General features: G+C 44.3%; 1 protein-coding gene across 1 annotated transcript in view; it reads left to right on the plus strand.

Annotated features, from left to right (window-relative positions):
- Positions 1-8,077: 8,077 nt before the first annotated feature.
- The window catches only part of LSAMP (limbic system associated membrane protein), a 965,192-nt gene continuing 950,500 nt past the window's right edge, over positions 8,078-22,769 (plus strand). Inside the window, exon 1 of the mRNA XM_090150530.1 lies at positions 8,078-8,508. Within this exon, the coding sequence (XP_090006656.1) occupies positions 8,445-8,508 (64 nt within the window). The 5' untranslated portion in view covers positions 8,078-8,444. The remainder of the gene's footprint in view (positions 8,509-22,769) is intronic.

Below are 22,769 nucleotides of genomic sequence, written 5' to 3' on the forward strand. Positions count from 1 at the left end.
CAGGTGGTAGGGCATGACCACTGTTGCTTTCTCGGTAAGGTGGAAAGTGATGTGGTAGAGAAAAACTCTGTATTTTATGGCTGAGGAAGCAGGTCCCAGGAGACAGTATCTTGCCCAAGCTATACAACAGGCTCGTGCTTAATATGGTTGCCCTCATTTCTGCCCTGTTCTTCTCTCTGGCTGTTGATACATGGTCTGTGATTCCTTATCATAAATAAGATTTGCGAGCTCTCTGGAGAAATGGACTGTCTCTTCTCCTATGCTTGTGCAGCTTGTAGCAGGGGTATAAATAATAATAGTCATTAATGCTAATAATGTGTTTTTTAACCTCTTGATCATCCTCTGTCTGATAAAATAGAAACAGGAGAGAAATCTTGCTTTGAAAAAGAAGCTACCGGCAGAAACTATTAACATTGCAAAGGGTAGCAGAAGTCAGGCAATGCCAAACGTAAGGCTGCGACCTCATGTTTTCCATTTAGTTTGCTATTGCATCACAGACTTATTTTTTAAAAATAGTAGGTAGGCTGTAGTTTCTTCTCTGCTCAGTGTGCTAAGCTTTTTGTGAAGTCTGTGAAGAGGTAAATAGTCCCTGTGACACTAGAGGTCTGCTCTCTTGTTTTCATCAGTTACAGTTGGCAAATCACCTCTGTTACTTTCACCTCTCTCATCTTTTGTTCACCTTGTCTATCTTAGCACCTGGTATCAATGGTTTGAAATCATTTCTCACTGTCCTTCTGTAGAGCACCTAGAACAATAGGATTTGGTCTCAGTGAGGGCTCTGTGCATCCCTGCAACACAACTGATAAACAGTGCAGGACAATCACTTTGTATACTCAATACAGAGCAATTGCGCAAAAGGGCTGTCTTAGTGATTTTGCTGTTAGGGGGTCTAGATCAGTTGATGCTGAGTTTGGTGAGTCTTTCATTTGCTTTTAATGTGCTTGAGAGCAGGTCTTCAGTGATCCACAGAAGTGTGTGGAGCTCTGCCTACGCAAAGATTACTCTTCACTGTATTGAACATCAAGTGTTTTCTTGCTGCAAGAAATCAGACAGTATTTTCTAGGAACTATGGTTTGGACTCGTGAAGTCCAGTTTAATGTAGCAGTGGTTGTATGTTTTCTGTTTCTCTCGTTATTGTAGTCCTCACCACAGAAGGCTTGACTTTATTTCTGAGGTGCAGCACTATTGTCACTGTGATGGCTAACGATGGCTAAAGTAAATGCTGGCAGATTTGTACAGAGGAATGCTATCATTTATTTGACTTTATACTGTTAGAAGTATGGATATGCTTCCAGGCTTGCAAACCCATGTACCTGGAAAGCTGGTTTGATTTGAGTTTTTTCAGCTATACTCTTTAGGTTAATAAAAGATATTGCCTTTTCCTACCTTGCCTCACATTATTTGCCTTTCAGCTCTCTATCCACAGTAATTTCAGCATTGGAACTGTTAAGAAAAGGTGCAAATTGTTTCTTCCACTAATCATAAAACACTCTCCCAGCCTAAAGTATCTTAAACAGCCAAATGCTTTTTCAAGCTTTCAAAAATAAAAACAAAATACAAATCCATTCTTGGATAAGAGGCTAGGTCTGAAAAAATATCAGTCTGAGAGTTTGTAATTTTAATATGTTATGAAGCACTGCAAGGATACTTGCAGTGGGAATACTCATGCAGCCCTAGCTCTTGCTGCTTTGCTGACTGGAAAGGGTGGATTCCTTGGCACAAAAAATGGCTTTGGAGAGCTCACCACTGTCCTATATTTCTGTCCAGCAAATGTAAGGCTATCAAAAAATGTGCAAGTCAACTCTCATTGCAGATAGTCAGACTGAAGTGTTTTGGTGATATTCAGCATTCATCTGTTTGCATCTTTGTCATGTCAGGAACATCACCTTAGTCAGACAGGCAGGGTGGACAAATAGCCACCTTTCTTGCACAAGAGACTTATCGTAGTCCTAGTTCAAAAGTCAGCCCACAGTATAGCTAACAAAGTCACTAAGTCTAATGGGGAAGTACCTCTCGGAGGCACAGTGTTGGGCTTAGTGAAACCATCAGATAGGAAGCTGGGTTCATCACCTCATGCCCATCAGGTGAAAGAGTTAATGGAGGGAAGCACAAGGCACTCAGCTGTTGCCAAAGAACTGACAAGCTGCAGCTGGGATTCTACAGCTCTGCTTTTGGGCAGAGTAAGGCACCTGCAAGAGGAGCTGAGTGCTTTGTGAAGAAAATATCTTCAGTACAGTGCTGCCGGAGGAGACAGGCCCTGAATCCAAGGCAGAGGTGAGTGAGGTCTGTGTTGCCAAGCTCTGGTAGAGATTTACGAGACTAGGGTGGCTGCAAAAACAGTCTTGAAAGGTGCTCTGTAGCCTTGAGGGATTGTTCATTCTTCTGCAAAGGCCAGTTAATGCTGAATGTGGCAGGAATTTTGTGGTGTAAACACCTGTCCCTCTAAATTGTGGATTTACTGATGATCTTAAGGGCTTATTATTATTTTTTTCCCAGCTTGAAAGAGCTGACTTTTCTCACAGAAAACGTGATAACTCAAAAACGTGATCTGCCAAAATTTTTCTTTGGGTTCTAGCCAATATTCTTTCTCTTGTTGTTGTTCACACTTGCAGATTTCCAGTAAAATTTTGCAAATGTTCAAAGAGCAGAGATCCTTTCTGCAGAACTCCTTGTGTGTGTCCCAGAGGCTGGGTTCTGTGTGCCTGTGTTTCAGACTTCTCAGCATAGCTTGGATGAGGCCCTCCTTGAAGAAGTTGGCTTTGGGGATTCAGTAATGGTAGACGTGATGATAGCAACTGCTGTTCCATTCATTTTATATTCTAATTATGTGGCGATGTCAAAGTGTGGGTGTACACTGCTGCCAAATGCTTTCTGTGAGATATACTTTATATGCCCTAACTTGCAGAGGATGTGGGTTATCAGAAGTAGTCAACATAGATTCACCAAGGAGCAGTCATGCTTGATCAACTTGGTAGCCTTCTATGATGCTATCTCCAGCTGGGTAGATGAAGACAGAGCAGTGGATGCTGCGTACCTTGACTTCAGCAAGGTGTTTGACACTGTATTCCACAGCACTGTTGTAATGAAGCTTAGAATGTTTGGGACCGATAAGTGGACAGTGAGGTGGATTGAGAAGTGGCTGACTTCTGGTTCAGAGGGTAGTCATAGGTGGCACAGCATCTGGCTGGAGGTCTGTAACTAGTGGTGTTCCCCAGGCATTGTTGCTGGGTCTGGTTTTAACATCTTCATCAGTTACCTGAATGAAGGGATAGAGTATACCCTCAGCAATTTTGCTGATGATACAAAGTTGGGAGGAGTGTCTGACACACCAGAAGGCTATGCTACCATAGCATAGGTGAGTTGGGTGGAGGGAAACCTGGTGAACTTTAATAAATTCTAAATGCGGGAGTCAAGTTGATGGAGGCTGACTTTTTGGTGGCATGCAGCAATAGAATAAGGAGCAATGGGCAGAAGCCAAAACACAAGAAATTGCATACAAACATAAGGAAGAACTTATCTACTGTGAGAGTGATGAAGAACTGGAACAGGCTGCCTGGAGGGGTTTTCGAGTCTCCTTCTCTGGAGATATTCAAGACCTATCTGAATACCTTCCTATGTGACTTGCTGTGGTGAACCTGCTTTAGCAGGGGCTTGGACTTGATGGTCTCCAGTGGTCCTTTCCAACCTCTACAGTTCTGTGTTTCTGTCTGCTAGGGCTAATTCGGGACAAACTCTCCCTGTGATTCTTGTATCAGAACATGTAACATGCTTGTCTCCAAGGGTTCTTGGTACAGTCTCTACTGCGTCATTGCACAGTGAGTGTTGCTGCTGTCTCATTAGCTGGCTATTTCTGTGGATTTCTATTTTATGGAATTGTTATATAGCCAAGTACAGCCAATAAAAAGGCTGTGCCTTTTATTGGCTCAGAAAGACTCCTTTTAATTTTGTAGAAGCCCTGGTGAAAAATGCTTCCTTGAAGAAACCTTGAAAAGACATTCTTCCTTCTTTGATGAGTTTCTCAGAAAGATAGTAAAGAGGAAGAGAGGAATGGGGTAGGGGGGTGGGAGGTAGTTGGATGCAAAGAGAAGTTGAGAGTGGGACATGGGAAGAATATAGATAAGGAATATGAAGTGGCAGCAAGGAAGTGGTAGGTGGGAAGTATTGTTTGATCAGAGTTGGCTCTTCCTGCCTCTCAGGCTGTAGGTGAATGGGAAGCGTGAATGCTGTTTTCTTAGTCTACATAAGGCAGCCTAATCAGATGTGAGGCTATTTATCATGGTCCTGATGCACTGTGCATCCCTTCTACAAGAACTCACATTTCTGGACACTGTGCAGTCCTTGACCTTGGACAGTGGTGGGTTTCACAGAGCCACATGACAAATGACTATTTCTTGCTGAGAGAACATCTCCTTCCACTCCCTTTTCCAAGATCACATGCAGCACATGCCACAACACTCTTCTAAATCACAATAAAATGTGCTATTCATCACAGATGCACTAGTCCCAAAGACATGCCATGAAACCCACAGATGCAACACTCAATAAAACAAATAGTAATACACATATGTCAGAGAGAGACGCGCAGGATAGGACACTAAAACATCCAGGATAAAAACACTCTTGGGTAATGTATGGCTCTTGTCTCCTGCTCGCTTTACCAAGCTCTCTCAGCTTTAAATTTCAGGACCACTAATTTTCTTATGTAAACTCTGCAAAAATTTGCATGGCCAACTATGTTTTCAGTGCTACTCCTATTAAAGTAAAAGAAAAAGGCACTAAGCCTTTTGCTAATGCAACACAAAATTTGCACAGTTAAATAACAGTAATTTGAAAAAAAAAAATCTGTAATGGAAAAGTTATAAGTTCCTCTATCAACTTTAGTTTGCCTGCTTGAGAAGTATTTTATGGTAGGTTCAGTATGAACATTTGGAAGAAGTAATATTACATGTGTGCAGGTACAGTCAAGTTAATATTGATATTGCACAAAGAGACTAAAGCGTAGATGAAATAGAAATGAAAGTGTGAGTGCTTAAACAGTTAATAGCACAAAGCACATTTATTTATTAAAAAATGGACAGGCATCCATGCACAGTGCATCTATATGCATCCACTCAGCCTTAATGAAATACTTTCACTATGCATTAAAAGTAGCCATCTTTCAATCATTCAGAGCTGTCAGAATCTGGCCTTTATTTATTTATTTTTTTTTTTCCTCTCTAAATGGAGTTGTAGATGCACTCTTTGATAGCTAATATGTCTGTGGCTCATCTGGCTTTTGAATCTAAGGTAAGTGGGAAAACTGCAGCAATTCAAAAAGAAAGGGAGGAAGAACAGTGACTTAAAGAAAATTTGTTTTATGTGTTTAGGGAGAGTTGAGTATAGCATTCTTTCTTCTGTTCTTGTCCTTGCAGTCTGTAGGTAGCAGAGGGATTTGGCCATACAAAAAGCGGGCTCACCTTTGGCTCTAGACCAATCCTAGAGAATTCCAGCCCACAGAATCTGATACTCCAGCTCATATTTAGTAGCCGAATGTCCTGACTAACTCTGTTGGTATGACTCAGCATGAGCAGGAGAGCCAAACCCCAGCCCTGAATGTTTTTGAAGGTTAAGAGTATGTCAAATGGACTGTAAGAAGTAGCTTTTTCTGGCTTCTCCAGAGAAGTATGAGATGATGCTACCTGAAGTAAAGCTGCTTCTTTTCAATCTTCTGATTTTTTTTTTTTTTTTAAACTGCTGTCCAGTCTAAATGGGAATGATGCTGGCTTCAATATCATTTTCAACTAGTTTTGTCCCTGCAATTTATGGTCTGAAGCAGAGATCTAATTCTGATTTTCCTATTATTATTAATTGCAATGTTGCTGCTCTGTCAATGCTCAAAGAATTCAAAGAGGATTGGATCCAACAGAATGCTCATATCCCAAGTATGACATGGGCACACGGTTTGAGAGCTGGCCTAGTTGGTCCTTGTAGTGCCTGTGCCCCACCTTGGTGGGAGTTCCTGCAGCAACACTTAAAAACATACAGACTGGCTTGACAGCATTTCACTTGGGCACAGTAAGTTCCAAACTAACCTTGTGGGCAGGCTTATCTTTTGCACATGCCATCCTTTATAAGGTAATCTGTTGGCATTGGAGGATGAAAACCACCGTAAAAGAGAAATCGTGAAAAAGAAGCATGTTCCTCCAGCTGACTGGAGTCAGCTGACTCTAATCCGCTCTAATATTTTAGTTTGATTTCCTCAGGAAATGAAGCCTAACTGATAGGATGCATCAATCTGTTTTTTCCATGTGTTGTTCCTCCCAACCGATTTCAACCACATTTAAAAGAGGGTGGAAAGCTGGAAAGTGAGTTTGCACCTGTATGGTTCTTAATAGCCGGTGATTAGGTAATGCCTCACTCTGTCCATAGGGGAAAGGCACCTGGCGGCAGCCAGCCGGGCCAGACAGTGTCTCTGTTTTGCATTGCATTTTGGTCAACTAGAAAGCAAGTATGCACTTCTGGGCTACCCACAGCAAACAGTTTATTTTTGCTGCAGGGGATGTCATAGGGATATGATGGGATCTGGTTGTGGGAAGGCAGGCTTTGTAACTTCTGTTTGCAGAGCAGTTTGCTCTAAAGCAGTCTAAAAAGGAATACTGCTGGAGTGGTGTTACTTCTTCAGTGGCAAGAATCCTGCATACCTTTCCTACACACGTGTTGTCTCCTTAGTGTTCTAGGGGGATTCGTGAGGAGACTCTCTGTCCACATCTTCGACTCTGGACATACTTTCCAAGAGGAATTTTTTTTTTCATGTTTTTAAGATTTTCTAGTAAATGTAGGACAGACTGGATATTTAACGAGAACAGCTGTTTCTGCCTGTTCCACCTGTGGGTACTTTTCTCCCCCTGAGTTGCTATTACTAGATTAGTGGTGAGGACCAACCCCTTTGTATCTTCATCAGCCTCTCTCCTTCCTCGCTCGCAGGCCGGGCCCTTCATTAACTCAAGTTTCCTCAGGTTCTGTGAAAGCTACTGAAGACCCTGTGGGAGCCTGGACTCCTGCCTGTGGCGGGATATTTTGCCTGCCGGCTTCTGCCTGAACTTTCAGCCTTTGAGGGCCTCGCCTGTGGGTGGCTAAGCAACATCTGTGATGTGTAAATTGTGATTGTTATCTCCTAGCAGTGACAACCAGGCTGCCATGACAACCGTGGTGAGGGCACAATGTGGCCCAGGAGGGGCCGCCAGGCTGGGGGGCAGTTTGCCCGGCCTGCCACCTCGCAGTGACTTCTCAAAGGCTGCACGGTCTCCGTGTCCCCAGCTGCAAAAGGACACCTTTTTTTTGTTTTTTTGAAATGCCTGGAGAGTGACTGAAAAGCCCTGTGCGAATGTTAAGTAGTACTTCATTACTGCTGCTCTTCTCACCAGAAGCAATGATTTCAGGGGGCAATGAAGCTACAGGAGCTAATTACTCCTTGGGAAGAAAGTTCATCTTGTGTAAGGTAGGAGGAACCTGTGTTTGAAGGGAGAGGGGTTGTGGGAGAAACCTGCTGTAAGCAAACAGTGGCTTTGCAATCTGGATTTCCTACACAGAGTGATTCCTTCTGGTCCTTCTGAAATTGCACGGAAGTCACGGGAAATCCAGCAAAGATTAATGCAGCCTGATACATGCTATTTGTCCTGGAGGCCTTGGCAGCTCTGTAATTACAGTTGGTGTGCCTAAGTCCCTCTCTGGCCCCCTACGTACCGCCTGACGGTGCCACCAGCATCAGAGACCCTGGATTTGGGATCTGTCAGGCAGAACTCCGCTGAGAAATCAAACCTGCCCCTCTGCATTTCTCACTGCAGTGATGAGGAGTGCTCTCCTCCTTTGCTAAATAACTTCCCCATGTCAGATGGAGCCTTAGGGACTCTTGAGCCAAGCGTGGCTCGTAGACTTGTAATCCAAGAGAGATGTTTTCAGGGGAAGGAGAGAGCCATATTTCTATAACGTGTATATTTATATATATATATATATATATATATATATATATATAAATGAAATAAATGAGCAGGCTTGCAACACTAGGTGGCAGAGGTGGGATCTTTTCTGCTCAGAGCACTGTCCTATAAGGCATTGCTTGTTTAAGTACAGTCGCATTTAGTTGGAGCTGCAGGAGAGACACAGAGAGATTCTCTGTGTTTACAGCCAGCGCAGGCTACGACGAGCATCTAACCTGGCCCCCCTTCCTCCCGCACTTGGAGGGGAGAGTGCGAGGTTGTTTGGGAATCTGGCCACCGCGGGTCAGCCCTCCCTGTGACTGGATTGCCAGGGCTGGTAGAGCAGAGCCCAGGGGGACTGAAGGGAAACACACATCCCGTTTTATTTGAGAGGGGAAGAGGAAAAAAAAAAAAAAAGAAAAAGAAACTGAGAGAGGAGGGAAGAGACGGAGAAAAAGGCAGAGGAAGCGGAGCGAGTGAGAGAGAAGCATGAGGACCTACTGGCTGCACAGTATCTGGGTGCTGGGATTCTTCCTGTCCCTCTTCTTGCAAGGTATGTGATGAGTTCTTTCTTGCAACCTCCTCAAACCCCTTTGCTTGAAATGATGCTGATGGACTGAGGGTGAATGGAAACATGGAACTGGAAGCTGGAGCTATTTAGATTCCTCTGCCTTATCCCCCCCCCCCTCCCTGTCAAGCCTTCCCCCCCTCAGGAAATAATAATAAGCCAAGGAGAGATCGTTCTTGGTGAATCCTATGGTTAGAGGACATTGCATGTGACTGACTTTGCTGCTGTATTTATGCTTTTGCAGAGGGGGAGCTGGAAGGGGGGTGGGGGGAACGAGAAGATTTGAAAGGAAGAGAGGGGTGGGTGAATGTGGGTATCCCTTTCATCTACAGTCAGTGTTCCTCAGCACTCTGGGGCATGAGTACTGATGCTTCAGAATTCCTCACCTTCCTAAGGAGATCAGTGTTAAGTTTCTTCTTTTTTCTTTCTTTTTTTTTTTTTTCTGTCTTATTTTATTTTGGTATTTTGGTTTTTCTGGTGAAGGGGAGAGGTTAGAGGAGCCTCAGTGCCTCTTTGCAAAAACATTGTCCTTCCCCTCCTCAAAGGAAAAAAGAAAAAAAAAAAATAGGAGGAAAAGACGGGAGAAGGAAATTTGTTGGGTATGGGATTTTGTTCAGTGGAGAATTGCCAGCTGGGTTTCTTGCTTCAAGAGCCAAGTGTGAGTACAGAATTTAGTTAGAAGTGATGACAGACATGCTAGCTGGTTTTGAGATGCTTTCTGTAAACAGGAGTTAAGGGTTAATGCATCCCGTGCTGTATGTATAAATACACATCACACATGCACATATAATCGTAGCCCTGCAAATCACAGCTTGTGCATGATCCAGGCTCGCTCACTCATGCATATCAGTGGTCCCATATACCCCTGTGCACATACACACTCATGAATATAGCATGGAAGATGAATAAACTCGCTCTGGCACATACAGTTCTAGCTCCTAAGCACATGCAGTTCCTGGAGTGCCGGTCTCTCGCTCACATTTGCTCTTCCTCACTCCATCCTTCAAGCCTCTCCTTGTGCCTTCTCTTCATCCTGCACACTGGTTTTGGTGGCTGCTTGCACATCCTATGCCTGTCCTGCTGCACTGGTCTTGCAAGTGCATGTACATGTAAATGGTACATTTCTACCCTGTGTATATGCACCTATCTGGCTCCTGCCTTGCACGGTCTTGCATTCACAGCATCTTGCATGCACCTTGAGGGGATCTCACTGCGACTGTCTTCACCTCTCACACTCCTGTGCACACTGTGATGTATGGAGGGATACCCAGTCACAGTATTCAGCCCTTTTCCTCATACTTCTGCACAGTTTCACATTTGCTGTTCTGTGTCCACTAAGCAGATCACGCAGGCACGCTCCTTGTTCTTTCTGTTGCAGCCTCGTGCTTACCTGTCACCACTGTGTGCACTACAGCAAAATCCCTCAATTTCTCCCTCTTTCTCACATTTACCAAGTGTTTCCTTCCACACAACCTCTCTTCCTCTGTCTCTGCATTGCATACACATGCTTTTCCACTGTCACATACATTTGCTCAAACTTGGACACTTTGAATTGTGAATCCAGCCCCAGCACCTTCTGCCTGCTTTCCTCTTTGAAGTTGCTGATTCTGATGGGCTCAGAGGGTTTCCTCCAGCACACGGGGTGCATGCAGGGTGACAGGACACCAGTAGTTGCACACCACAAATAGTGGGTGTCAGCAGTGAAGTTGGGGAGCTGCCATTAACTTCCCTCTGCTCTGGAATCGTAGAATCATTGAGGTTGGAAAAGGTCATCTATCCAACCATCAGCTCCATCCCCATTGTGCTCACTAAACCACATCCCTCAGTGCCCCATATGAGCACAGATCTCTCAAGGAAGATGGACGCTGGCTCTGAGCACTGCTCCTCTCTGATACTTGTTCCCTAGCCTGCAGTCAGTGCTGCTTCTCTTCGCACTGAGTCAGAAGCCTTCCTTGAACTGCAACCAGAGCATCCCAATCCTAGCAGAACTGGTTGCTGCTTGAGAGGTCTGGGGTGCTCTTCCTTGAGAGGTCTGTGCTCCTCCTTTCCAATATGCAGCTTATGCCAGGCTTGGGGGCTGTGTTACCTTCTGTCTTAGTGAGTTACCATTGCCACAGCTGTAGCAGAGAGCATCAGGGAAGGTCCATGGCTGGCTCTTTCACCAGGAACCCTCTGAGAAGGCAGAGGCAGCACAGTTGCCCTCTCTGGGTTTTCAAATGGGATTGGGGATGCGGGAGATGTTGCAAGCCAAGAGCTGCTGCTTCTCCTTTTCCCAAACTTCAGATGTGGTATAAACTAGCCCCATTCTGCTGCTGGTTCCAGTGTCAGTACCTTCCCTTCCCACAGCTGGAGGTGAGGAGATGGGGAAGCAGGGTTATTAGGGCTGCAGAGGAGGTGCAGAGTACATCATGAGCAAGCCCAAAACCATCTGAAGGAGTTAAGAATAGGAAAGTATTGTGTCCCTCTGTGTTTTTTTGGTGGTGTTTTTTTTTTTTTTGTTTTTTGTTTTTTTTTTTTTTTTTCCTCTCATTTAAAAGAGAAAGACGGCCGGGAGAGGGGGGTGTTGTGGAGAGCCACTTATTTCAAATTAATTGGCTTTCAATGAAAGCGTGATAATGAGCCCGGTACGTTTCTGTAACCCTGCTGAGCACGGGTTTTGAACACTTACCCAAGAGAACCGCAGCACCGGCTGTGACAGGCAGTGACCCCCGTCTCCGCTTCCAAACGCGTCCCTCCGGAGCCAGGCAGCTGTGCCTGAAGCTGCCCCAAACTTGCCAGCGCCTTCTCTTCCTCACCGTCCGCTTGGGGGTGTACGGGGGAACGCTGAAGGAGCTTCTGGCCAGCTCCTGCTCGCCCAAGGCCACCGGGCAGGGGACGATAAGGAGGGAGGCTGGTGTTGAGCTGAGACTGGGTAATAGCAAGCGATGGAGGATGGGGGGAAGCGTGACGGAGGCTGCCAGGAGACCTACGGGCTGCACTGTGCCGAGGGACAGAAGCAGCCCCAAGCAGCTCTGCTGGGGACGTGCGATGGGATGCCTGTCCTTTCCTGAGGGGCACAGGGACTCGAACCCCCGTTCCGCACGGGCTCGAGGCTCTGATTGCTGCCCGGAGGATCCGATCGCTACGTTTTCTTAATCCGGTGCCTCAGGCTGCGTGTTGCCGCATCTCCGCGCTGTCCGGGAGGCAGGTGGCTGGGGGACGGCCGGCCGCAGTCCCGGTCCTCCTGCCGGGAGCTGGGAGGAGCAGAGCAGCCCCGCGCTGCCGGTGGGTGGGAGCTGCTGGTGACACGCTGCAGCTCTTCCCCTGAGGGGATTCTTCTCTTAGCTTGGTGTGCCTGTAGCTTCCGACAAGGATCAGACTCTCGGATCGAACTTGGAAGCTGGATTTTCCTTCTTTTCCTCAACCAGTCCTTCCTTCACTCCCTCCCTCTCCCCCTTCCCCCACCAAAAAAAAACCCAAACCAGAACAAAAAAACCCCACAACTCAGAATGTGGTGTGCGAGGGTGAGAAGGAGAAGCAAATTATTTGTGTCTATCAAAAATTGTGTCTTGTTCACTTAAAGTAACTTCTTATTGTTTTCGCTTTTACCTCCTATTACTCGAAATTAACGGAGCTGCCAATATGAGAAGTTCTGTTTTCCCACCTGGGCTTTTTATTTAAGAAATGAATGCCTTAAAAATTATACATTTGCTTCACACTGAAAATTCTTCTAAATAAAATCCCCTTGAAAAATAACAGCTGTTTAAAATGTACAATTCACTTCAGAAGAAAAATTATCCCAGCTTATTTTACCCAACCCCCCCGCTGCCCCACCTCATTGGTTAATTGGAGGAGATTGGTGGAGTTGTTTGGTTTTTCAATCGTTAGCATCCTTCCATAGCCAATTTGTTGAAGTAGATGCTTTCAGAAATGTCATGCAGAACTGGTCTGCATAGTATGGGTATGGGTGGCATTTATTTATGATGCATTTTTGGAGTTGCTCAAGGGTTTTCATAAATGGGGAAATGAATCTGAAAGAAATCATGGAGGCACTTGGGTAAGTGGAGTAGGATGCCTTGGGTTGGTATGCAGTACAAATGTTATCTGTGGAGTCTTGTGCTTTATAATGTTAGTGGGCAATGTGGGTGTGAAAAATGATGCGTTTGTTAATGCGCAAGGCTTGTGAAATCTGTATGGATGAAGGCATGTACCCAAGTGTTTCTGTGCTGATAATGTGTAATGGATGGGGAGAACAGAAAGAGGAGGAGAAAAAATGTATGTGTGTGCTAAGAGTGGTGTTGTAGTATCTGTGTAATAGTGTGTGGTGATAGCTGTGCAGTTGGGTAATGTTGAGACTGGAGAGAAAAGTCCTTACTTTCTCTCCTGTTTTTTTTTCTCTTTCCAGCTCTTTCAATCAAGTGGGGCAGGTGAGACTCTGATGTGATAGACTGTATTGATGAGGGAATGATTCAGTCCACTGCTTTGTGTTTCCTTAAATGATGAAAAGGTTCAATACCTAAAAAAGGAAAATGCTTTCCTTGTAAGTTTAAGATGAGAAAGAGGCAGAAAAGGCTCTATATCTGCAAAGAGGGAACGCTGAAAGGATATCCCAAATGTTACTTCTTGTCCTATTCCCCTATTTGCAGACCTTTTGGGTTAATGTTTGCCACACCAGTAATGACCCATGTCCTGATAAAAATCTGAGCTTTCTTCTACACGCTCAGAAAGCTTTATTATAATATATAGAAATTTGTTTCCTCTTACTCTATGAGATATCTCCTCTTGTGAGGGCTTTACTAGCTGGGTGATAAAAGCCCTGGTTTATGGGAGCTGCTCTGCAGCCTGTAAGCACCCACATGTGTGGTAGTGGTCCAAGGAAGACATCCTTCAAGAGTCCTTTCTTGTACCTCCTTATAATCCCACAAGCATTGCAGCCCCTTCTGATCAGGGTGAAGAAAATGGCTGCTGTCATCCTGTGTTGATAGCAAAGCAAGTGCTTTGAGAGTACACTTCCTTCTTGTGTGCCTCTTGTAAGCCTTCAGGTGCTCCTTGCCTTGCTGTTAGGGGTCATCTCCATCACTCAGCAGATTCATTCTGTACAAGACTAATTTACCTAGGTAATGGCTGAAAGCAGTGATATTAACATGTGGGCACCACCACACTACCTATGGACATGTGTGCTGTACCATGAAAACAGAGTGAAAAAGGTGATTATGAATATATGAAAGGGAAACTGCCTCTTCTGGGCAGATCTGAATAGTTGATGGGCTTGATGTGGAGGAAGATTAGCTGGGGTTGCTAAAGGATGGAATAATTTCATGATCAAGTGAAATCTGTAGTGGAAGCAGAGAAAGGCATCGCAGAAGAGTCTGGGGTAAATCTTCCATGTGTGCCTTGGAATATGCAGGCATGTGCTTTGCAATAAATGGTCCCCCTCATGTGCAGTATGGCTGCTGGGAGGATGCTGTCTGTGGGTCCTGTAGGGAGCTTGATCCTTTTCCTCTTCCAGATTCCTTTTCCTTAAAGAACCGTGCACCATAGCTTTGTGTGCTGCTCAGGCTCAGTCAGCAATGTTTTTGACAGCTGATGTGCTCTTCCTGCTGTCATTTTTATCTGGGGTAAAATGAAAAATACCAAGCACAGCACAGACCGTCTTGTCCCACTGTGATAAGGAATAGATAAGGGCAAGATGAAGATCTGCGGGGGTGAGCATGTGAGACAAAGCCCTCTCCTGGTGTCAGGGAAGGGCAGAGATCCCTGCATACAATATGGAAAGGAAGAAGAAATGCTGGGGATTTGTGATTCGTATAGGAGTGGGTGGGGAAAAAAAGAGAAATTCAGGCTCGATTCTGTGCTATGCTATTGCTCTGTGGTTCCCAGAGGGCTTTAAACAGGAGGACTATGGGATCTGGGGTCAGTGCTGGATATACTGGAAGCTGAGGCATTTCCCCATGATCTTTCTCCAGCAAGTTGTCTTCCAGTAAGTCAGCATGGCTCTGCTCATCCCAATGGAAGGAAGGAGAGCAGCAGGGGGATGCCAAAGGGGGAATATTCTTCCTTGCTGAGGTGTGCAGGTCTTACAGTGAAGTGTCTTTCTGACCATATCTGCTGTGTCAACGCCTGTGGGAAAATTACTTCACTGAGAAGAAAAAGGCCCTTTACCTTCAATTTGCTTACTGTTTACTCACGAGTACAGAATAAGATTTTGCTCTGGTTTGCAGCTGTAGGGGTACTGGACTTTGAATGACATTCCAGGAAGATGATGGCTTTAGAGGTCTTAGCTTGAAGCAAATAGGAGTGTATAACTGGATCTGCAAGTTCACAGGCAGGGCTTTTGTGGTTCCTAGGTTATACGAAGCATACTATAGAAACTTCCTTGCAGATGGCTTTTCCTTTAAACCTGTTCCTTTACTGTCTGCCTCCATGTGCTCTCATGGGTGCATGTTTCCTGGTGTCTCTGAGGTTTGGTAGAGCCCTCCCAAAAAGAAGGTGGGCATCTCCCTTCTCTGCAGATGTGCACTTGGTTCCTGGGGGGAATACGTGGCAGGTAAAACAGGAGCAGTGTAATGAGGGAGGGAGTAAGGAGGAGATGAATGGAGGGCTGTGGAGTTTCCCATTCAGGTAATCAATAGCATATCAGCATGCAGCCACTGGGGTACAAGTATGCAATGTAAGTGTGTAGTCACAGCTCCTTCCTCTCTGTCCCTTAGCACTTGTATTGATGGCAAGTTGCAGGCTGGAACTAATGAATCCTTGCAATATGCTGGGACAATAACTATTAATGTTTTTTTATATTACCTCTGGCTGTTGCACATACATGGAGCCTGGATGTGCTTGGTTCTAGTTAGTTGACCCAAAGCTACACTGTGATTGAGAGCTTGGGACATTCTGGCTGCTACCCTCGTGGCTGGTGCCTACTGCATGCATGGGGTTTGGTGAAGCTGACCATCTGGATGTACGTTTGAGTGTCTGACAAAGCAGGGATTTGCTTAGGGGGTGAAGGAGTTATTTCAAGAGGCAACTGTGGATTTTTGTTGTGTGAATTTGTTTAGACTTGTGCTGCTGTGACTCCATCTACTTGTATGAGCACTTTGTTTGCCTTGTAAAGCTCTTTTGTTGTACAGTGGGTTCACTTATTTCACAGCACCCAGTTCTGTCCATGCCTGTATATGTGGTCTGTATGCGAAGTTCTGACCAGAAGCCTTTCAATATACCCTCCTTGGCTTTTAGGGGGATGAGTGTGACAAATAAGATAATCATAAATGGGTGTGTTTATGTGCATGTGACAAAAAATACTTAAGTTTTTTAGTATAGATATTTGTGCTAACAAATGTGGATCAGGGTTGCGTTTACTGCAAGGGAGGAGTTGTGAAATGTTAGTTCAGTAGGTGAATGTAGCAAGATTAGTGATATCTGTGTAGCTGTGTATGCTTCTGGAGTGACCATTATTCATAGCAGATTTGCATCCTATCTTGACATGGCAAGAGATTGTTGCAATGAAACAGAATCATTGCTGTGGCTACCCCTTCTCATCTTTCTGATAGCTTCAATTGTAAAATGGTAACTTAGTCATGCTCCATTCACCTGGGCATGAAATACAGTGTAGAGAGTGGCGAGGACATGCTTGACTCCTACAGTTTCATGTGAGAGTTCTTGAGAACAGAGGAAGAGGATGAAGGGAAGCTTTCTTACACATGTAGGCTGTGCAGTTTTAGGCAATGACATTCTAAAACAGTTCAGCTTTTCTTTTTTTTTTTTTTTTTCCAACATGTCCAAAAGATTCCTGGGCTGGATGCAATGTGAATGGGTAAACCAACAAATCTGCACTTTGACTGTGACAATAACATGGTTTTGCTAGTTTAGCTGCATCAACAGCAAGGACTGTGTCCAGCAGAGCTGTGTCTTGTCATGAGTCAGGTTTAGCCAGCTGACTGCAGGCAAACCCCTGCAAAGGGTTTTACACTTATTGGTATTTTGTATAAGGAAGTGGTTTGTCTGCAAGAGTCTTCATGCTGGAACTGTTATGGGTTTTGCCAACAGTAAATTCTTAGGTTAAAAATAAAATAAAATTGTCTCAAGCTAAGTGGTGTAAGGTCTGCCTGTAGCCTAGGCCTACTGAGAGAAGGAAGGTGAGAAAGCAGCAAGAGAGCTGATGTGAAGGTAGAAGCCTTCTTCTCCTTTTCCATGTATCTTGGGTGCCTGTTGGTGACTGGTTTGTGTACCCCCAGCAGCCAGAGGACAATAACAGATCAGGTTGTTAAAAACAACAACAACAAAAATCAAGTTCATGCTGCAGCATGAGCTAAATAAGCTGTGGCATTACCCTAGAGGGACCTGAAGCTCAGGTCATCAGTGCAGTCATCTTTCTTCTCTTGTGTGTGCTTAGAAGAAAGACAGAAAAGGCTATTTTGTCTGGCCTTGCTCTGTCTTGCTGTAAAGCTTTGTGGCTTCAGGCTTTCTTTCAGGCTTCAAGGGAGCTCTTGCAGCCCTTGCTTGCAGGCTCTGCTCATCCCCTGATTAACCTGAAGTTTCTGGTCTCTTTCTCTCCCTGCTGCCCAAAACAACACAAAAATATGAAACAGCCCAAGCTGTCCTTGGTGCTGAGGTGTTTCTCAAGCTGCTGTGAAGGAGGAACAGCGGTGAGAGAGATGCTGTGGAGACAGAACACTTTGAATTCCAGCCCTTTTTTTTTTTTTGCCATGGAGCAAAGATCCTTAGAGCATTGTCTTTGAGGTTTGTGCAGACTTGGGTATGCTATGTGAGAAGAGGCTTTGAAGTTGTTGCAGGTGAAGGCTTGGGAGGATCTTGAACATCTAGATGAGCACTTTTTGTGGAGTTGGCATCTCTTTGGGATGCATTGGCTACCCCACCAATGCCCCGGGAGCTGGTAGGAACATTGGCATGTTTCTTTCTGAACCCTGCCTGAAGTTCACCAGAAATTTGTTGAAGCAAACCAAATGGTTCTGCAGAACAGCTCTGCCTCACTGAATTGGCGTTTTTCTGAGAAGAAAAAAAAAAAAAAAGTGTCCTGTTGGAAAAATTCCAACTCATGTTTCAAGAACAGATTAAGTCACAAGTGCTTAAAGGCTTTTCTGTGATGTGTTCTCTGCTCTCATAAGATTACACCGAAGTCTAAACTATCATCTGAAACAAAAGAAGTTCTGAAAGTGGTGACTTCCATAGTTGTAATGAAAAATTCAAAAATATAACCGGTGTGCAGTCAGTAGTCGGTGTCTGTCTTGAGCCTGCATCAGTTAAAAGAGCATCCTTTAGGATTTGTCACCTGTTTCACTTCTCTGGGATGCTAGGCCAGATCTCCTGTTAACAATTTGGTTTTCAATACAGATGGCAAAGAATGTGATTGTCCAAGGATTTGATACAGTTTCTGAGGAAAATGCTCAGAAAAACCACTGTTGGCATATATCCCTCAGTGTCTCAAAAATAGGAACAGCATTAGCATTTTTTATGGAAACTTCTTGATGGGACTGAAACCATGAGAGCATGGGGTTGGAGCTTGATGATCCTTGAAGTCCCTTCCAACCCTTCAACTTCTGTGATTCTGTGATTTAGGTTATGGCTTGTGTTTGTGGTAGACACTGGTTATATTTGTTTGGATTGAGACTGTGCCTGAAAAGGCAGGGAATTGTAAAATTTGAAAACAATAAAGCCAATTCACAAGAAGTCGTCTTCAAGTTTTAAAAGCCCCGAAGATCATCTCCATCAGTTTTAGAGTTGGGTTTCTTTGAAAGAAACCCAGCTGATGTCACTGCAGTGGGGATGTGTGTGGTGTGGGATTTGTGTCCTATGGTGATGCTGCCTCTGGACCAGAGGGTGAGCACGTCTGTGTGTCTGTGTGTGCATGGCATATATAGGGCCTGTGCTGTGATCACTGGAATTACAGTCTAGCCAGATAACGAGCTGTTGTTGTTTACTGCACTTGGTTCCGGGCACTTCAATTCCGGAAAGATGTAAACAAAATTAGAGGGAATTCAGAGGATTGCAATGAGAACGATTAAGGGGCTGGAGGGACTGACTTATGAGGAATGCTTGTGAGAGCTAAATATATAGCTGTTTGGCTAAATGACTAAAGAGGAGCTATGCTAATGATCTAGGCATGCTGGGAAGGCGTGAAGAATTCTATAGTGTGGACTGAGAGCTGGAAGTGTCTCATGGTACAAAATTTGGAGGAAGGATGAGGGAAAAAAAATTGCCAAGAGAGAAAAATACTTAAGGGGAAGAAGGAGATTAGGTGGTGAAATAGCTTTGTTAAGAAATGTGGTGGAATTGCTGTCATTTGAGATATCTGAAGTTTGGCTGGGCAGAACCCTGGAGAATAATCCATGCACTACAAGCGTGAAAAGGTCCCTTGAGAGACAGTCTAGATGCCTTAATAGATTTTTATGCTGTCATTAATTTCTGAATCACAGTTAATACTTCCAGTCTCACAAAGAACCATATTCTTTAAAGCATTTTACTTTCTTGCCTTGTGTTATTCCTGCTGTGACACAGATCCTGGCCCAAAACAGATTCATGAGGAAGTCTTCTGCTGTATTAACTAAATAATAATAATAGAGTATTAACTGCTTAGCTCCCAACACTTTTTCCACCTTCTTTCCTATAATGTTGGTTTGTTTTTTTTTTTTTTTTTTTTTTCAGATAAGTAGGCAAAGGAAGCCTCCTGGACACCCAATAAGGTGATATCTCAATATGTGTGGCCATACCTTTGTTCTGTCAGATGTGTTAGACTTTGCCAGGTTTCCTGTTACCACCTCACGATACATACATCCCTTGCTGTTTTTTCTTTCTCACATCTTTTCAGGATGGCTGAGTAAGTGAAGAAGTCTCTCTAGGCTCAGAAGCTGATTGTGGTTGAGCTTGTAGCATTCCTGGTGTGTCATTGGAGCTGAGGCAACCCAGTGCCACCTCTGTGCTCGTGAGGAAGACAGAGGTGGAACAAGATAGTAGGATTTGACCAAGGTGATCGGTGGAAGGAAAATCAGCCAACTGGTTTCCTCTTACATTGTTCATAACAGGAACCGAATAGTGCAAACTAAATGGGTGTTGTTGGCCACCCAGTTTAACACTTCCTTCAGAAGAGAATAGCATGAGTTGAGACAGAGTTGTGCAGTAGTCACTATGCTGGCTGACACCAAGGACTTTGAGAGGCAAAAGGTAATGCAAGATGAGTGGAACAGCCAGGATATGTGGCGTGGATCATCCAGACTAAAGATTACTTGTGCCGTGGATGCAGACCCAGAGAGAGTTCATCATACTTCATTAGCTCAGGTACAGGAGTATGCAAATTGCAATCTGTTTACTGGGCAGGAAAGCAAGGAGTACATGCACACAGTCCAGACTGGTAAGTGTTGCTGGATCTTTCCCAGTCTGTGCAAAGCCAGTTAAAAACTCTCAGCAACACATCCCAGCAGTGCTGAGGATCAATGCACAGAGACAGCTGAAGTGGGCTGGAAACTGGTGTGTCTTAGCTTGGACTTGGCATTAACCTCAGTATGTGCAAGGCAGTTGTTGGTAGTGACATCTCTACTCTGTGCTCCATAGCAGAGTGGGAGAGCTTGTTAGCTCAGATTTAGTGTAATAGGAGTACAGTTGGGCTCTGGCTCTGAACCAGAGGGATGAGGAATACTCCTTAGCCTTGAGCTCTCTGTGTTGAACCTTTTGATTTTTCTACTATAACATCTTCTTTATTGAAACATAGAAGTCCTGGGAAAATATAACAGACTTGCTGCTTTGCTTTAGGTAGTGTTAGATTGCCCCATTCGCTCCAGAATGGGAAGGCATGAGAAATTCAGTAAAGGAAGAAAGGGAGAAGACTGGCAACTCCAGAAGTGAGGATATATATTGGCAGGGACAAGTTGCTATTGGATGGTAAGGGTGCACGTTCATGAAGATGAGAGCTAGAAATAAAAAGCTCGAAGGCCAATGGACCCAACTCTTTTCTAGATACTATTTAGGCAGTGTGTGTGCCCTCTAGTGGCATAACTCCCTGAGGGGATAAGAGAGGGGGGATAAGAGAGCTACTGCAGCTACCTTCATTCAAAGGTGATCTCTGCCACTTAAAAAGTTAGCCAAGGTTTGGAGCCTGAGGGATAAATGTTCTCCAGTCCTCACTTGCTGCAGGGACAGGAATGGAGGGGGAGAGGTAATTTGTCTAGTAATTGTGTTTGTTGCATGCAGCAAATGGATTCGTTACAGCACCTTTTAATCGTTGTTCCATGGGATTTTGCTAATCTGATTCTAACCCCCGACTGAGTGTTTGTCACTTCACACCCAGATGTTGAGTCAACACATGACACTGTCTCCTTTAGACACTGTCATAGCCACAGGGGGCCTTGAAAATACCCTCCTGCTGCTGGTTGTAAGGAATAGAGCTGTGGGGTTGCTCCGTGGGTTGCACAAACCGTAACTCCTGTAAAGAAACGTGACACCCAGAATGCTCAAAGAGAGTGCTATCAAATTTGCAATTATGTTGCTGTATGCTGAGTTTGGGAAGAAAACCTGAAGAATTTCAAATCCAAAATGTAAAAAAACGTAGGTACCCATCCTCTAAAATTCACAGCATAGATATCTAACAGCAGCACTGTTTAATAGCAGTGTTTACAGGGAGACTCTCTTCCCAAAAAAAGAAATGAAAAAGTAATTGGCTTACTTTTTATTTCATTCAGGCATGTGAGTAAAAAGTGGATTGATGCTATTTTAGTAACTACTTCTGGTACTAGTTAGAGTTGGTGCTGTAAAAACAATTGTACAAATACACCGAGGCAGAAGCTTCTTGGATAAATGGGGACATTTAATAAAAACTAGCACTAAAAAGGATTTCTCATGATGGGATGTCCTTTCTGAAAGGAGTGGTGACTGATCCAAGCTTGTGCAAATGAGATATTCAGAGCTAAGTTTCTATGCCAAAACAGAATGGGATCTGGTCATCCCGTAATTCAGAAAGCACGTTAATCATCAAACTGATCTTCTTTGTAGAAGTGTTTCCTTCCTACCCAAGATGTATTTCTGATCACGAGACACGTTGGAGTCTGAGCTCTGTGCCTCCCAGTATTCAGTGATGGGCTTCCATAGGAGGTGAACAAAAAAACCCGTACCTGCCACACAGAAGCAGGAGAGGAGTTCACACTGCTGAATGCATGCGAGCGCTATGTCTCTGGCTTGCTGCAATGAAGGCCAGTCTGTGGGAAAGCCTCAGCTTGTCATAGCAAATGGTTGGGAAATGATAGTTGTTTCTGGGAGAAGGGGCACCTGCAGAATGCAGGCCTTGCAGGTATTTCAGCAGATGATACCATGAGCATGGAGGTCTATGTTTCACAACCACATCACCAGTTTCTTGCCCATTTCCCGAAACAAAACCTTGAAGATGTCCATATATCAAAGCAGAGTAGTCCAACAGGTTGTATGATATCTACCTGTTGCACCAGGGTCATACTCTAAAGTTGACTCGAAACTATGAATTCCACATCAGAGTTGAAGCTTTGTCTGTGGTTTTATTTGTTGTTCTGTGGTAGAGGTTTACTGAACAACCCTCAAATGTTTGCTTGTTTGTTTTTAATGACAAGCAAGGTCAAAAAATAGGTTTTAGGGCTATTTGCCTACTTTAGGGAGACTCAGTGTAGAGTCCTTAATCCAATTTCAGGGAGCAGAGGCTTCAGGCTGAATTTATGTCATCTCTATCCAGGAGGTTGAAGATCTGTCATTTGACTTGGTTGTCCTCCGCAGTCTCTATTCCAACTTAAGACCACGAACATTCTAAACTGGTGCATATCCTTGAGGGGGAATTAAAAGAAGAAGAGGTTATAATGCACGTGTGTTCTGATCAAAGACAGCGCTGCCCTCCTTGAGTGAGGATACCTTTACCCTTCTGCTTTCTGCTGGCACTGTGAAATTCATTTCTTTCTGGTTTGTTCCTTTTATCTAGGATATTCCTAATGGAGGATTTTCCATCCTCCCTGTGATGTGAGCAAATTCCTTATGGGGTTATGTATGAGGCTTAAGGGTTGCATGAGGATAGCTAGGCATGTTATTTAGTTTGCAGAAATGACAGGCTGGTGATAAGAGTGCAAGATGCAAAGCGTCTACCTGGATTCTCAGATCCAATAGTGTCTTGCTGCGCAGGCTGGCAGTTAGAAGAAACAACTTCTCATGTATAATCTTGAGCATCTTTGAGTTGCAAATGACTAAAAGACAATAAAATACATATTGCCAGTCTCACATAAACCCTTTTAAAGCTAGAACTGCACTTTCAA

This window comes from Phasianus colchicus, chromosome 1 (assembly GCF_987193195.1).
Source record: "Phasianus colchicus chromosome 1, bPhaCol1.hap1.1, whole genome shotgun sequence".
NCBI lineage: Eukaryota > Metazoa > Chordata > Aves > Galliformes > Phasianidae > Phasianus > Phasianus colchicus.